General features: G+C 47.9%; 1 protein-coding gene across 2 annotated transcripts in view; it reads right to left on the bottom strand.

Moving 5' to 3' along the window:
* Positions 1 to 521: 521 nt before the first annotated feature.
* Positions 522 to 15573, bottom strand: part of Shal (Potassium voltage-gated channel protein Shal) — a 252014-nt gene continuing 236962 nt past the window's right edge. Inside the window, exon 5 of one of the 2 annotated variants that reach the window (XM_075696410.1) lies at positions 522 to 14891. In XM_075696410.1, the coding sequence (XP_075552525.1) occupies positions 14472 to 14891 (420 nt within the window). In that variant the 3' untranslated portion in view covers positions 522 to 14471. The remainder of the gene's footprint in view (positions 14892 to 15573) is intronic. The other variant, XM_075696411.1, reaches the window with a different exon arrangement.

Here is a 15573-nt window from a genome sequence, read left to right as displayed (position 1 = left end):
CGCGGCCGTAGTACGTGCCGTCTGGTTTCCTTCGTAGTCGGTAACCACATAGGAAGCGCTTCGGCCCACATTAGAGAGAGAGAGCGATCGTCAGGCGGAACGCTACGGGAACGCTGTGACGCAGCGCCAATAAACAACGACCGAAATACGCTTCTTGTGGCTGATCGCTTAGTGTATAAGCGCCAGAGCCAATTTTTTTTGCTCTTGTCTTTTGCCTCTTCTTTTGAGCAGAGACACAGCTTCCGCCAACGAGCACGCAGGCGAGGCGAGACCAAAAATCTGATCACATTCCGAAGAGATTGCTTAGTTTATGTAAACACGGATGTCCGGGGGCGCATGATCTCCTTTTAAAGAGGCACCACCGTTCGAGGCTATCCCATGCACAGGGTCTTATTACGGGCATCCCGCCGCAATCACGTTTTGTATGGAAACTACGGATCCGGCCGTGGTTGACAAGAAAACTGAGTCGGACACACACTTACGTCGTCCAGACGAGCCACGTGATTCGTTAGATACATATGTACATTGCAGTTCGGTGAGAAAGCTTTATTTCTTTGCGCACATCAAAAAAGAAAAAGAAAGATAAGGAGGAAGGGAAGCGATAACAAAACGATCGCGTCGGACTATTTGACTTCAGAGCCGATGCAGGCGTAATCTATCCCCACTTAATGAGTATTTTAAATATACTTTTGTCGTATTTACAGTCTGCCAATCTACGAAAAAGCGCGCAACGATTCAAATTTGCGCCGCTGGTGACATCACGTTTTTTTTTTACGCACTCCGACGGTGAAAAGAAAGAAGGTAGGGACACCAGGCGGAGTTACGGAAACGGAATACGTATATAAGCATAGGGATCACGTGGGGCGCAGAATTTCGTCCCGCTACACAGCGGCAAAGGCAGAAAAATTTGTATAGGTCTCAGCGAAAAGAACCTTGATCGGTCCTCGTTTCTTTAAATATCCTCTATAATTCTTTTAAATTCAGCTCTTCGCTAATGGTTTGTTAGAATGAATTTTGTTTTCTTAGAATGAACGAAACTCGGCGACAGTGGGAAACCCCTAAAGATATTTAAAAGAAAAGAGATAAATAAACCGCTTCTGCGTCAGAAAATGAACATGGTGTTGAACGGCCTTAGGCCTTTTGTTTACAGTTGCCCTCGCTGATAGATTACGGCGTCGCAGTGGCTGGCCCTTTATCTATTTACTTATTATTATTATTATTTTTTTTTGCTGCATCTCGTGAGGGAGTGTTGGAGCGGTGGGTTCGCTGGGCGCTAAAGCGAATCAGAGCACCAACACCACAGCGCTGTTTCCACATGAGCTGTGCTGGCCGCCTAATTCGCCCTATACAGCCTGCTCCGAAAATTTTATACTGCCTGTTTCGACAATATATATATATATATATATTTCTCAAACTACTACGCGAGCGTAATTTCTGTACACCGTGCATGGTATTCGTATTAACGAAGAGCAAGTTTAAAACTGCTTTCGAACCTTTTGCGATTACTTGGATCCCGTTAAGTCAAGACCGTCCTAAGAATTTCAACTAAAGAGCGCGTGCAAGCGGTGGCATGTCATTGCATATCACAATCTCAAGTTGCGGCTATGATCTGACAAAATAGAAAAAAAAAAGACTGTTTCGTTTTAAACTTGTATCACAGGCGCATCTTGGAGGGCACCGCGAAAACGTACGCACACACGAAAAAACAAGTATTATGGGATTTGGAAACTTAAGCGTATGCGTCGCGCAGCCTTCCCGCTTTCTGCGTCATCCTAGCGTGCGATCGCAGCGACCTACGACCATTTGTATCGCGCCTTCAAACCATTCGTGCTTCGAATAACAATTATACACAAATGATTCTTAGAGGAGCTGCTCCTCCACCGATTCGTGGTGCGCAAAAAAAAGAAAAGAAAAAAGAAAGATAATCTTGACGTTGTAATTGGGACCCCGCACACTATGGGTTCCAGCCGAGATAGGGGAAGCCAGCGTGTGGACCTAGAGATTGCGCAGAACTCACGGCCCTCTATACCGGCTATCACACGAAACAGCAGGACGACGTATGCGCCTAGACTGATCCGTACTTATAAAGAGTGGGTACTCCTGGTTACTAGCGCCTTCTGTCGGCGCTGTGGGAGAACAAAGGTAGTGCGCGGGGCGGCGTGCGCCACTCATTCGGGGTGGGGGGGTGGGGGGGGGGTACGAATTTGCCGTTGAATTCACTGGCGCCGCGATGAAATCCACGTGTGGTGCGCGTCCTGCCATTGCGACCACGAAAGCCGTGCGTGTGCCGCGTTCCTTCTCAAAGTGGAAAGCGAGTTTGCTGTTGTAAACGCGCATCGCGTGCTTGACCTCGCGTTCGAACGAATCGTAACGTTCGCGTGCCCTGCGTCCGTGCTCACTGTTCTTCGGCGTACCTTTTTTTTTTTTCTTGACCAGCAGCATCTCGGCTATTGGCCGCGGGCACGATAATCTTATCAAGGCAGTCAAAGCGACAGAGAGAGATAGAGAGCTAAAAAAAAAAAAAAAAACAGAACCTCTTTGTATTTGTACATTGCTATAGTTGAACCGATCCGATGATCTCAAAATGTTGGATATCAGGCGATACAGAAGATATTCCGAGGTGACCTGTGAATCCCCTTTATGTAGCGTTACTAACACTGAACTTGGTGTTCCTGCAGACAGCCTTAGAAAATATTAATGTAACTGTGCCGCGGCCACGCGTACATCTTACAACCTTTTACAACACTCGCTCAAAAAAAAATGAAAAAAAAAAGAAACCTCCTCTCGTAACAACTTCAATCGCGACTCTCATAGAAGACGTAACCTTCTGGTCTGGCTCTCAAGCAAGCGAACTTGTTCCCAAACTCTGGTTGCCATGGACTCCTGCATACACCTGAGACGCACTCGGCTGACGATCATCAAAACGCGGTACACACTTGACAGCTGGGAGCTGAACAATCAATATCTACACTCGGAACGTTCGACTTCACGGAGGCACACAAAACCATTTTACGCGGTGGCAGGCCTAGCGTTTTGAACTAGAAAAAAAAAAAAAAGAAGAAGAACGCAATGAAGACGCAGTGAGAAATCTTAGCAGATGAGCGAAAGAAACATTGAATTGAGCTGACACATCCTGAATGTCATTTTTAGGACACTGAATTACACAAGCATCCGCAAGGTAAGCGTCCGCAGCACTGTAACGCTTTACCGCATTGATTTTGACTTACTATAGCACTCAAAAACCTGCCTCGACTCAGACCTCTTTCTCAACACCACGCAGCGGAAGGCAGCGTGACCCTTCGACTGAGTCAGTTGCTGCGCTTCATTAACCCTCACTGGCGATCGCCACAGTGATGACTCGATTGTGAAACATTTCATTACCTTCGAGTAGATAATGAAAGTGCCCGGATTACAGTTCAGCGATCACAAACGAGCATTGCTGAAACGTAGAGGCTGCTACAGTGTAGAAGCGGTGCTATCCCCGTGGGGTTGTCGAGCATGGGGGTTGGAGTCGAGGCTTGTTTTGAATACGGGGGTTTCTTTTGCACATGGTTTTGGGAACAGCGTTTGCTTTGCTTGGTTGCACGGAATAGGTTCCGCGGGTGCGTCAAAAACGAGACGCCGTTAGACGATCTCGGCACCTGCGCTGACATACTTTACAGGCCGCGCGCGTGTAACGAAGGTGATCCTGAAACGGATCGTTGGCGTCAGTTTGGCTATGTACACTAAAGCGGCCTGGTAACACTTGCAGCCTGTCCACGGACGTTCTTACTGTTCTTTCACTCGCTCTACGCACCCAAGGCGGCGGTCGAAACAGCCGAGTGCTCCAGATGGCACGTCCTGAAGGTATAACAAAGACGAACATGGAGCTTATTAGTAATGTACTCACTACTACTAAGCCTGAAGTACTCCCCCGAAAGAAGCGTGCCTGGTATGGACGCCAGCGTCCCGTGGACAGTCGGCAAGGAAAACCATGGCCTGTACAAAGAACGTGTGTCGAACGGCCTTGGTGTTTTTGATTAAAAAACCAAACAGGGAAAAAAAAATGTTGGGATATTGGGGAGGGTGAACGAATACGAGCTAGGTAGTCTAGGTTTCTATTCTACCGAACATACAAACGGTATTACGAATCTTCTAGTCGCAGCTGACTACACGATCATCGTGGCTATTTAGACCTCATCCCGAAGAACGATCAAAACGAATAGTGTAAAAAGGCATCTAAAAAAGGAAACGCTCCAGCAGTTAGTGGCGGCAGCCAAGTGCAGCTTGCCTGTTCTCTTCTTTTTTTTTATTCGTCTCCGTGTAGAAATACGTCTGAGTATACACGTACGACTAGTTAATAGCTAACTAGCACTTTGTAGGCGTTACAACCTCTGACATCTGCATGCTCTATACTTAAAACTATCGCGCTACCCGATACCCGATAGGCCTGTTCACGCTGAAGTGCGTCAAGAACTTTCTGCTCATTTCAAAAATCGCGAAAAAGAAAAGAAGGGAAGGTAATAGAAAACAATTGGGCGGAGCAATTCAATCCGAAGGAATCCGCTGATTCGTTAATGTTCGGGTTCGTGTTGAATCGTAGGTACACGTAAAGCGGGGAGCTTGGACGAAACAGACACCTTTTGGATCCGCCGAGCATACGCAAATTCCGGCAAGGTTCCACGGACACAAAGAAATGTGCAACACCACTATGTGCGGCCTTGCTTCCCTATACAACCTTTTCACCACAAAGCCCGGAAACTAAACTGCGACATGGTGCACAACTTTAGAGAGTAATGAATTTCGGTACCGAACATTTCGCTTTGTTTAATTTTTCTTTCATTTCCTCAACCAGACAGTAAAAATAGCGATCACGATCACGGACTGGTCGAAGTGTTCCAGGTGTGACTCAGGCGGCGCGCCTACAGCTCGGAACTCGCGATAACACCTTTCTGGGGCGACAGCACGAACGATGCAGACGGGACGTAGGCACTATGAATGTGCACGTTGAACAAACAACGTTTACCCTAAACTTTCTTGCGACACCATCCAGACGTACAGTCGACTCGCTAAAGCAACATCGCGCCTGCGCAGTTTTAAGCTAATCAACACGCGTCTGCTGGTCGCAGCGAGGGCAAACAAAGAATTACCATATCCACCACTCTATATAAAAAAAACAGATAATAAAAAGAAACACGCAACGTCTCACAGAAACCTTCTTCCTCTAAAAACCAAGACATCGAACCGATGACTGCCTTCACTATAGCTTGAGAGAATCACGCGAAAATGCGTCGCAAAATTATCCAGTACTTTGCTCGTCATGCTGCAGTGGCACCTGTCGAAGATGGCGACCGGCTATGCTAGGCTTATACGGGATGCACCGAATACATAGTTCCGAGACACACAACTATGAATAGAGCGCCGCATCTCTCGCCTCAGACCTCACGGATCGAGCGGAAACATAACCGACGCTTTCTCTTGTCTTTCCGCTAGGAGGCGCTGCGTCTCGACTACGCCCCGCAATGTCCTGTGGTGACCAGTGTTGCCAACCTCTTGTGTCTAGTCTCGCAGCATGTAATGCATGCTTCGTAGAAAACAGTTCGTGGCTATGTATTCGGCGAGTTGTTATTCTACTATAGCACCTGACGTTTCAGATCACTTAATCAGAGCTGCTATACGCGTTGACCACATACCCCACTGTATTGACTGTACACAGGTCCCGTCCTGATGACCGGTGCAACAGGCAATAACGTAGTGCAGCCGCACCGTTGAAGTTATACATTTTGCTTTGCGGAGCAGCTATCTTAGCAGCGCAGGAAGCCAAGCGAAGATAAATCCATTGTTGGGCCACATTAGCCTTACATTAGGCGCAGGCCAATGTTGGGTCAAGTTGACCTAACATTCTACAACAAACCTCGGCCAACAATGGCCTCGCCTATAGCGCTGATTGAGTACCGAGTCTCATATATTAATTTTCCTCCACCAAAGTATGAATGCGCATTCATTGCTTAAATTAAATTATCGTTGTTCAACAATATGCCAGAAAAATAGGCGAATAGGTGTCCAAATGTCGAAAAAGCAATAATAATAATAATAATAATAAAACAAATCTCACGGTCATTGTTCGACACACAGTCAAAATCACTTGGGTTGGCATCACTGGTGGCAACTGATATGGGGCTCGATCGTTCATCGCTCAAAAAGTGATTCGATATGTTTTGAAATCTAGAGATTAACTACGAAGTCTGCGAGTATACTTTGTGTCGGTATAACCGCTCGCGTCAGAAAAAAGAGCAGACGCTACATGTAGACCGCCGCCCCACGTTTTGTTGTGAGCCTACACGGGACTAGCGACGGTTATCTGAGCTCCTACACTGGATGGCGCTCGTGCAATTCTGGATACGGGAATATTGAGGCGGTAAATGACTAATGTTTCTCAGAGAGTGTGACGAAAGGTTTCCGACAGGTACTGAGCGCCACCTGCAATAAAGGCCTGTTGTTCAACGTTGCAAAGAAGACAGAGCAAGGCTAGACTGGGATATACGAGGGTGAAAGAACACCACGCTAGCAAAAAGGAAAAAAAAAAAATTCTGAAGAAAGTGTAGTTGGATTGCGACAGCATGCCACATAATTTGGAAACACAATTGTCTTTGGAATAACCGGAAATACTGCGACAAAAAAAAAAAAAAAAAAAAAGATGACAGAAACTTAACGGCACAGCAGATCTAACCCTAAATGTTCACATCTTTAGGTTAATGTTCTTGTTTTCTTCAAGCCAAGCATAAAAACGACGACACAAATATGTATTTGAACATTCTTACTTTCTAAAGCTCGTATGTATCCTAGGCACACGAAGAAATGACGACTTTTCTCACAGCAAGTTTTCACAACGGCTTCTTCCCCTGAAGTTCGACGTCCTTTTTTTTTTTTTTTCGTGGCTGGCATCACTAAGAACTCCCGAACAAAAATGCTTTGCTGCATAGCACTACTCGTAGGCGGCTTTCCAGAGAGATCTCTCCGAGTAGGTCGGCCAAATGTTAGTAACTTTTGCGTCCAGCAGCCTTTCTTACATTGTGACGCTAGCTCTAAGCAGACAGGTTCTACGATGCGCCGTGAAGACGTTTAACTAGGGCTCAGAAACACGTAGTATACATCTCTCTCATGGACAACGGTTCGGCTGGCTGAACCAATGGACGATGTAGGATTGCGAATTTTGGATTTCGCGCAACCGCTTTGCCGGTGCGAACTTAAGGAGTCAACCGAAACTTCATAGTTTCCAACATTTCCATGCAGACATGCGGAACGAAGCACCACATAGACGCGCAACCAGAAACGTAGAGACAGCGTTGCACTCTGCTAAGCAAACACAAAAACATGTTGACGCACCTGCGCGACCTCGGAATGAAAGGGGGAGGGAGCTGGTGTGCGAGCGAGCGCCAAATTCGACACTGCCCTACGCAACCTATGTCCATCAGTATAGACGGCTACGAAAACACGCTGTTGGACACAACCAAATCTAAGGTCCGTCGTCACCGATCACTGGTGATCCAGGGTCGTCTGCTCGAAGGCCGACGTGGTCACAACCTTTTTTTCGTGGGATGCGTCCGAAGATTTACAGGACCGCCTATCGAAGGGAGCGCAAAATATCGTTTACCATATGGTCGCTGCCTACAAACAGTGGCTGCGAAATTTTAAGGCGTGTTCAAGACGATTTGTGTTGTGACGCAAGTTTCGTGGTCACCGCGCGCCGCCACGTGTTGTCGGCCTCCAAGACGTCGCCCCCTGGCATGGCCTCAGAGATCTGGCGGCACGCGGAGTCAGCACGCGCCGGCCAAATTTCGGAGGCCGTGCCCCCAGGGGCAAACGAGTCGCTTCTTCTCTGTGAGCGCTAAAACCTACACAGAAACTCTAAGTGGGCGGTGGTCTACCTAGTGCCGTCGGCGGCAGGCTCACTGACATTAGCTGCGTCTCTCATTAATATGTCGCGTGAAATGTCGAGTGATGCTGATTCGTTATTTTTTTTCTCTTCTTTTCTCTCACTGTCTCTGAAGAAGTTCGTTAGAGATACAGACGACGGAAAGCGGGGGTGGGGGTGAGGGGGCGAAATTTTCTGAGCACTATCGGCCACTTTCAGGACTTGGAGAAGACGACCCGTGAACACTGGACGAAAGAGAAGCCGCACTACGGCGTACAGTTTCTGCCGGTGGGTGTGTCTGTTCGCCTCTCTCAACTCGCGCGCGCGTGGCGTTAGAAAGAGTGCCTGAATAGTCACCGGCTTGCAAGCAGAGCTTCCAGTGTTCGGTCTCACACGGATAAGAAGAACGAGCCGTAATGCTCGCGAAGGCGGCATGGCTACGGTATGGCGGGCGGCGCGTCTTTTCTTAAATCTACGCGTATTTTTTCTTTTTTTTTGACACGCGAAGCCGGTTGAGTGTAAGTTGGCACGAAATGTGAGCACCATTCTACGGCGGACATGCTGGACCACTGTGTGTGTTAGAGAGGGTAGTGTTACAAACGAATCGACGACGAATCATTTACACAGTGCACGTAAAGACGCCTTCGAGAGCTTGGTGGGCGACTAGTGCGAGCGTTTTTGGGGAGCCTGAATGATTGCAGAAGCATCTGGCGTCCAAATGGACGCCGCAGATCCGTACGAAGCAAGTATTGCACGGAGGAAAAGAAAAACATAGACGTGACAACATATTAGGCAATGTATACGTGAACCTCATTACGCCCCACCCTGCTACCCGTGGCCCGTCTCCTTACCGTTAAACACCGAAAACAGTGAGCTCTGTTTTAAGACGTGAATTCTGGGAGAACGTTAATCGACGATAAGAGTACATGCTTGGTAAAGAGAAAGTGCTGCGTGCGTTTTTTTTTTTTGTTTAAGTCTAAGACGAGAATATCGTTTTTTTTTTTTTCGATCGAGAGACACACTGTTTCGTAAGTGAGCACTGCGCAAGCTGATCGCGGTAAACAGTAACAACAACGACCTTGACAAAGTTTTCGGAGAGAGAGAGAGAGAGCTAGAGAGAGAGAGAGAAAGAGAGAGAGAGAGACAGATCGAAATGGAGACGCCTGGATCTTGCATAAAATGTTAAAATCACCGAAGCAAGGCAACACCTTGTAGGCAAATAACACACGGTAACACGTGAAAATAACTCTGGGAACAATAAGCGCTTTGGCAGATTCGGGAAGAATCACAAAAAATGTTGCCGGGGACATTTTTGAGCAGAACGTTGCCGTTCCTTGCAGATAGCTTTTGACGGTTCAAAGCGATTGCAAGTACTTGAAAGATGCATCAGTTGCGGCGATCTCGCTATGAAATTAAGATCGCATTAGTGAAATAAAACTATTGGATATCGTTTCAAAAAGTTTCCTTGAATGTTTAATTCGTTTGAACGCTTCACAAGGAACAGTAACGTTCAGCGTCGCATATTGCAAGCATGACACTAAAGAAGCAAGAAAGCCAAGATCTAAAAGAGAAGAAGAAAAAGATAAACAAACGAAAAAGAAGAGATGGGCATGATTGCCACCACGTAACTTACAATTTGTTTTCTCTCATATTTTTTCTCATCCCTTCGTCACCGACGTGCTCTAGTCTTGATTTTTCTTTCTTTCACTATAGGAGAGGATTCGTCAACAGTCTGGAAAAACAAGAACACAACAAACACACCGAAGTTTTTTTTTTTTTACACACACCAGGCGAACACACAGTGCTCGCATCGGTTCTTTTGTTTTGTCTCTAAAGTAGGAGCGAGAGAGAGAAGGAGAAAAAGTCTGCTGCACCGTTTTTCACACGGCGCTGCCGAAGAGTTTATCACCACATTTTTGTGTTCCATGTCCTTCTTTTGGCGGGTGGGAACTGGCGCGGAGCAGTCTCCGAAAAAAAAAAAAATTTTTTTTCACTGCGAGCACACCGTCGCCAAGCTCACACACACGCGCACTGTTGTGACGTGCTGGTAAACACACACACATGGCTGGTAGCGACAGATAGCAAAGAGATGCGCAGAGCTGGAACACGTGGAACTTCTTCCAGTATAGGGTCATCCTCGTTGGCCGGGAGGCGGGGTATTCTCTCTTTCCCCGCCCAGCTTCCGGCTTCTGCAGGACGACGCCATTCGGCGGTTTTGCGAGAGAGCGACCAAGATGCCTTCTTCTGCCTAGACACATTTTTTTTTATCGCGTTTGTTCTTCTTTCGTCATTTTGCGTTTGTGTTCTTCCGTCGAGATAGCGATGCAGGGAAAGGGGGGGGGGGGGGGGCTGATGGCGGTGATAGAGGCGACGCAACCTTCGTTTCACGACGGGAATGCTCACTCGGAAGCCATGAAACGGAGCGATAAAAAAAGAAAAGAAGGATAACGCGGAGAAGTTGCCGTGCATATATATCTCCGTGTCTCCTTTCTCGTATGACTGGCTGCCCGCGGTTAACGAACAAAGTCAGACAGAACAACACGTAGACGTGCGGTGAAAGCCGGAGACACGGCGTCATCATCACAACTCCTTTTCGCCGAGCAAACGGGTGGCACGGGGGCGACTATAGATAGCTGCATATACTTAAAACCCGAGTGGCGGCGTTTGCATGTTGCGTTTGCGCAATGCGTAGCAAAAATAAGACGCACCACAGATGCGCGGTCTCTAAAAAAAAAAAAAAATTGCGTAGACGAGCACCACCTCCGCCGGACGAGCGCATAAGTCGGAGATTTGCACCAAGCGAAAGAGACTGCTCAACATGTAATAATGACCATGGACAAGCCGCGCGCCCCCTGACTTTGCGTAAAAGGGTTACGGACCTAAGCTTGCGAGGAAGACCTGTGGAGCTGGAAGCGGGGGATCGAAGAACTAAGAAAGTGTAACGAACGTCTTGCATGGTGGTGTGCACTCGGAGTTGCTTGGACTGGTCCGTGTCGACGCCACCTTTATTCAAATCTCTCTGAAGGCGTTGTTCCGAGAGTATAACTTATGTTGTAACGTTGTAAACTTGAGCAGAAAGGCGCCCATAAAGCTTCTAAATACCGCCTGCTTTCCCGCGGTCAAGCGTACCTTACGTTAGGTGCAAGAAGCGGCACCGGATCAAACCTAAACATCTGCATAATGGAAACTCAACTGCTTTCAGAAGCGCTGCGTTGCATGCTGAATTCTTTGAATGCGTGTTCCTGGGTGAAGTGAGAGGTCTAGCGAGGAATCTCGGATGACAAAAGCCACGGGGGCGAACTCCCCTGCCACATCGAGAGAGGCAACCACGGACGGGCTGTCTTTGCGCAAGGTCTCAGAATGCGTGACGCTTGTCGTGATCTGCACATCGATGTGGCTATAGGGAGTCGCTGTCACTTTCATTTCCCGTACTTTTCTTGCTACCTCAATTTTGAAAAATGAGAGCGTGATCCGGAAGCGCTACGCATAGCATGTAACTGTTACGTTAGAGATGCGCACAGTTAAAAGAAAGACGAACTGGGAGGCCGGACAGAGGGTTCTTCGCCAAAAATCCGAGGGCGGTGAACGCGCATTATTAGGGACAGTTATAAACGTAGTATAAACATCTCACTTATACTCGGACGTGTTCGGCACGCTAGGCTCTGGCAGTTGAAACCGGATGAGTTGTGCTGGTTTCGCGGCTAGCGTCAGAAATTCGTCTCGTTGGTTCATAGCTGGCAGCCTGCGACGCACTTATTTCAGCTTACTGGAGCGAATTTTCTTCTCAAGACGACATGGAGACTACGAATAGGTGATTTCTTCAGCAATGCATTTTCACCAGCGGCGGTTGCGTTGGGGAATTGGCATCCAATTTGCTTGAGGTTAATGGTTAACTTTCTAATCAGAAATGTGGCTGCACAGAATGCAATTTTGCATTTTGAAACCTGTCAGGCAGTCAAGTCATGTACAATTGGTAGGAATCCACAGATTAACTCTAGTTTCGAGATATATTCGTCCAGAAATGCGCCGAGAAATGCATTTTATGTTACAATACATATATAGTGCATCACACAGCTTTGTCCCGCAGCTCTTGAAGAAAGCTTTCAAGGAAAAGATAACTTGAAATGCCAGGGTATTTCTGACTCGCACTCTCGGGACGGGTATCTGGAAACATGCACCCGCCTCAGGCTTTCTTGTAAAACGAACGCGGCTTGAGAACCGATCGACTTCAATACCAGAACTATAAGATCTAACGGTGATTACATTAGGAATGTTAACCGATTAATGTTAACTGAACGAATGACTAATTAACGCGAACAACTTAATTTTTTTGATTGCAACGACCACACTTAATGTCCCGGCAGAAACGCCTGTGAATCCCTTTTGCAATGCCGCTTTTACCTAGAACGCCTTTTTTTTCAATTTTGATGAAACTTACGGTTATAGTACTTTGGTTGATATGCGGCTGACAAGTCGCGTGCCAGTACGAGGCTTGTTGTTCGATGCCGTCGTACATCGACATCCTTGCGAGAGTTGCGTAGCTGGACCTTCACTTCAACCGCCGGCGCAGAGTTGTACCGAACGCGTCCGGTATGCAGGTGGGCCTTAATACACGAAGCAGTCATGACGAAGGTGGCGTCTGGCTACCTTTTCCAAAAGTAGCAAGACACAGTATTGCATCCGGCGCGTTGTTGTGCTTTGGGGAAATGCTTGCTTGCCAAGGTTTCTATTTTCCGTTTCTCTTTCATTTTTTTCTAACTGTGTCGACTCCCTTACCAAAACGGACACTGAGGGCGAAATTTGCATCTCTCCTGCAGCCATGATTCGACTGGAAATCAGTCTCTTTTTACCGCCTATTTTTCCGGGAACAGCCAACACTGTGGTCTTCTCGGTGTTCTGCAGTCTTGGGAAGATATACTAAAGAAACAATCAGTTGATTTAGACTGACGGGTAACACTTATGGAATTTCGAATGGGCTGGTGTTACCGTGAGAGGAGGCTTATTGGTAAGCCAGAAACTATGAAAAGAAAAAAAAAGCGTGTACCACTGACACGTTGGAATTCTAGAATCAGCTGTACGTGAAGTCGGCATTATGCAAGAGATTACTGCTCCTAATAAAAAAAAAGCATGGTTACATTGTACCTGTATTGTACCTGCCTAGAGTGAAAATGAGAAACTTCCGGGAAATTTTCCTGCCATGAAAGAGGCCAAAATGCACGAAAATACCTCAGAGCTCGTGTAGTGAATATAACGTCATCGATACAGCAGTTTAAGCGCTAAGTTCACGGAGGGAAGTTTAGTATTTCACTTTCTCCCATCTGACTGACGTTTCTTCCACCGAGAAGAAATACAAATATATAGTTGAACAAATAGCCTACCGGAACCTCGATAGTTGAAGAAGAGTGCGATTCCTGTGTTTGATGCAAGTAATTTTGGTGTTGGAAATGTCACCAGGATGACGCAATAATTCGAATTGCAGCATGGAACGAAGGTCCTATGATTGGTGCCGAGAAATGCCATCGGTCGACTCACAATAGCACCGTAAAAACAGGGTTTGTATCTAATCCCGAAACGAAGCTCGGATTCTAAGCCCTATTCGCATCCGAGAACGATCCAGGTGAATTTTGGACGCGGGCTGAACATGCAGAACTGAATCAGTCCTGCCTGGTTGAGCTAGGTCTACTTTCAGCGGCCTCAGCTGCTCCGCTTCGATATGAGTGGCCAAGAGTGCATAGAAGCAATAGAACGTGTTTTGAAATCCCTGACTCTGGCGAAACAGTGGTCTCCGGAGAGAAGCTGCATTAGCATGTCGCCCAAAGTGTCCATTCAGGCAGCACAAACGAGAAGGAATGAGATGAGAGTGGAAGACTTGGGAAAACGTAGTCGACGCACATAGAATTCAAGAAGGACCAAGCGATGACCCGTATTTGTTTTTATGCTTTTCAGCTTTAAAAAAAAAATGTATTTCAAGAACGCAACAGTGGCTCCATATAAAGAAAAAAAGAAAATGAGGGGGAGAGAACAGCACGAAAGGAAAGCGATAGTAGCCGCAACAGGTAAGTCGTGAGACGTCATAGTCGTTTGGCTATTGGTTGCAGTTGCACTCGAGGGAGCCGGTTTCGCGTCCATCGCTCACCTGTCCTGACAGGTTGAGTAATTTTGCGTGCAAGAGCTCACGACTACGCGTGCGGGTTATATATAAGCGCGATCGAAGCTTGAGAAGCAACATTCACTCGCGGTTTTCTCTTTAGCGTGGAATGGGGAGGCCCAGCCTCGCTTATCGTGACAAACAGTGGCACAGGAGCGTCGGAAACGCGGTTTTTTTTTTGGTCGCCGCCGGTGTGCGGAAGAGGGAGTGTCACTCTTGCGGTCGCCCCCTGTCGGTGAGGGCGGCCACAGAAGTGGGAAGTGCGCGCTCGCCGAGTTGCCTCGCCAGTTTGCGCCCGAGCCGCCGGCAAGCTTCATTTCGCTCCAAGGGATACCGACGGCATTCCCCCCTTTTCTTTCGGAGGGAGAGTGCATGCGTGGTATCTGTCTGTCTTTGTTGGTGTTGACGGATTTATAGCCTTTCTCTTCATCACAGTGTTGAAATGCGAACCATGGGGCCGCCGGAGCTGGCAGCGCCGCTCTGAGCACCACTTGCGACTGCAGCGCCACTCGCTGCGGAGGCGGCGGCGCTGGACGGCGCGCCCGCTCCTAGCGACGTGGAGCAGCCGCCCCCGCCCATTGTGTCGTTGTCGGAGGACGGGCCGACCGCGGGCGGCGGGTAGCTGACCACAGCCGTGGTGACGCCCAGCGGCGGACCTCCAGCGTGCGAGGAAGTCATTGTGGTCACGAGCGGAGCCGGGTTGTTCAGACTCGACCGCGACATGGTGACGACATGGTGTGGCGGAGGTGTCAGCTGCTGCTGGTGGTCGCTAGGGGGCGTCCGGTTCGGCAGTCGCACCTGGATGTCGTTGAGCTCCTCCTCCTGATCCGAGGTGCCGCTACCTTGCTGCTGTGGCAGTCAGACAAAGTTTGGACGACAAAATTAGCCTCCTGTTCGTTTGTCGTCGTCGTGCAGGGCTGGCGGTCTGAGCCGCCACCACGTTATTCTTAGCTCAATATTTTTTTTTCAAGCACGCACGGCTACGCGCTGCTTCTGAGGGCTAACGCTGAGTGCATGTGCAGCGAGTGCTTCATATAAGAAAAAGCAACAGCCTGTGAGAGGAACAGCTGCAGCTAAGGTGCTCATGGAAGTAATGTTTAGGACTCGCTACAATTTTCCTCTGAAAAAAGAAAGCGTGCTTGATCGCCAGAATATTCCCGTGGTTGTCCTGCGATAATATTCAGGTTTAATTAACGAAAGAAACTACGGTAATTTTGGCAATACCTGATGACTTACCAGATGCAAATAGGGGAGGCTAATAGGGTTCTGACTTTACTAATCAAGTAGCAGGGACTGTTACGGGCAGACAAGGATACAAGACGCGTGAATCGAAGAAGGTAAGGAGGAGCATTCCAGAGAGAAATGAGTAGGAAGCGAAACATTCATCTACCAGGCCTCTTTAAGGGTAGGAGGTGGGATACGAACTGAGGGCAACATGCCACGGTATATAAACCGGAGACTAAGACGGCTAATGATCAGTATGCCACAGCAGCAAGAGCAACATCTAGGAAGAGGAATCAAAAAACGAGGG

Source organism: Dermacentor variabilis, chromosome 6 (genome assembly GCF_050947875.1).
Source record: "Dermacentor variabilis isolate Ectoservices chromosome 6, ASM5094787v1, whole genome shotgun sequence".
Classification (NCBI taxonomy): Eukaryota; Metazoa; Arthropoda; class Arachnida; order Ixodida; family Ixodidae; genus Dermacentor; species Dermacentor variabilis.
The sequence above is the reverse complement of the archived record's forward strand: the minus strand, read 5'-3'. Positions and strand labels throughout refer to the sequence as shown.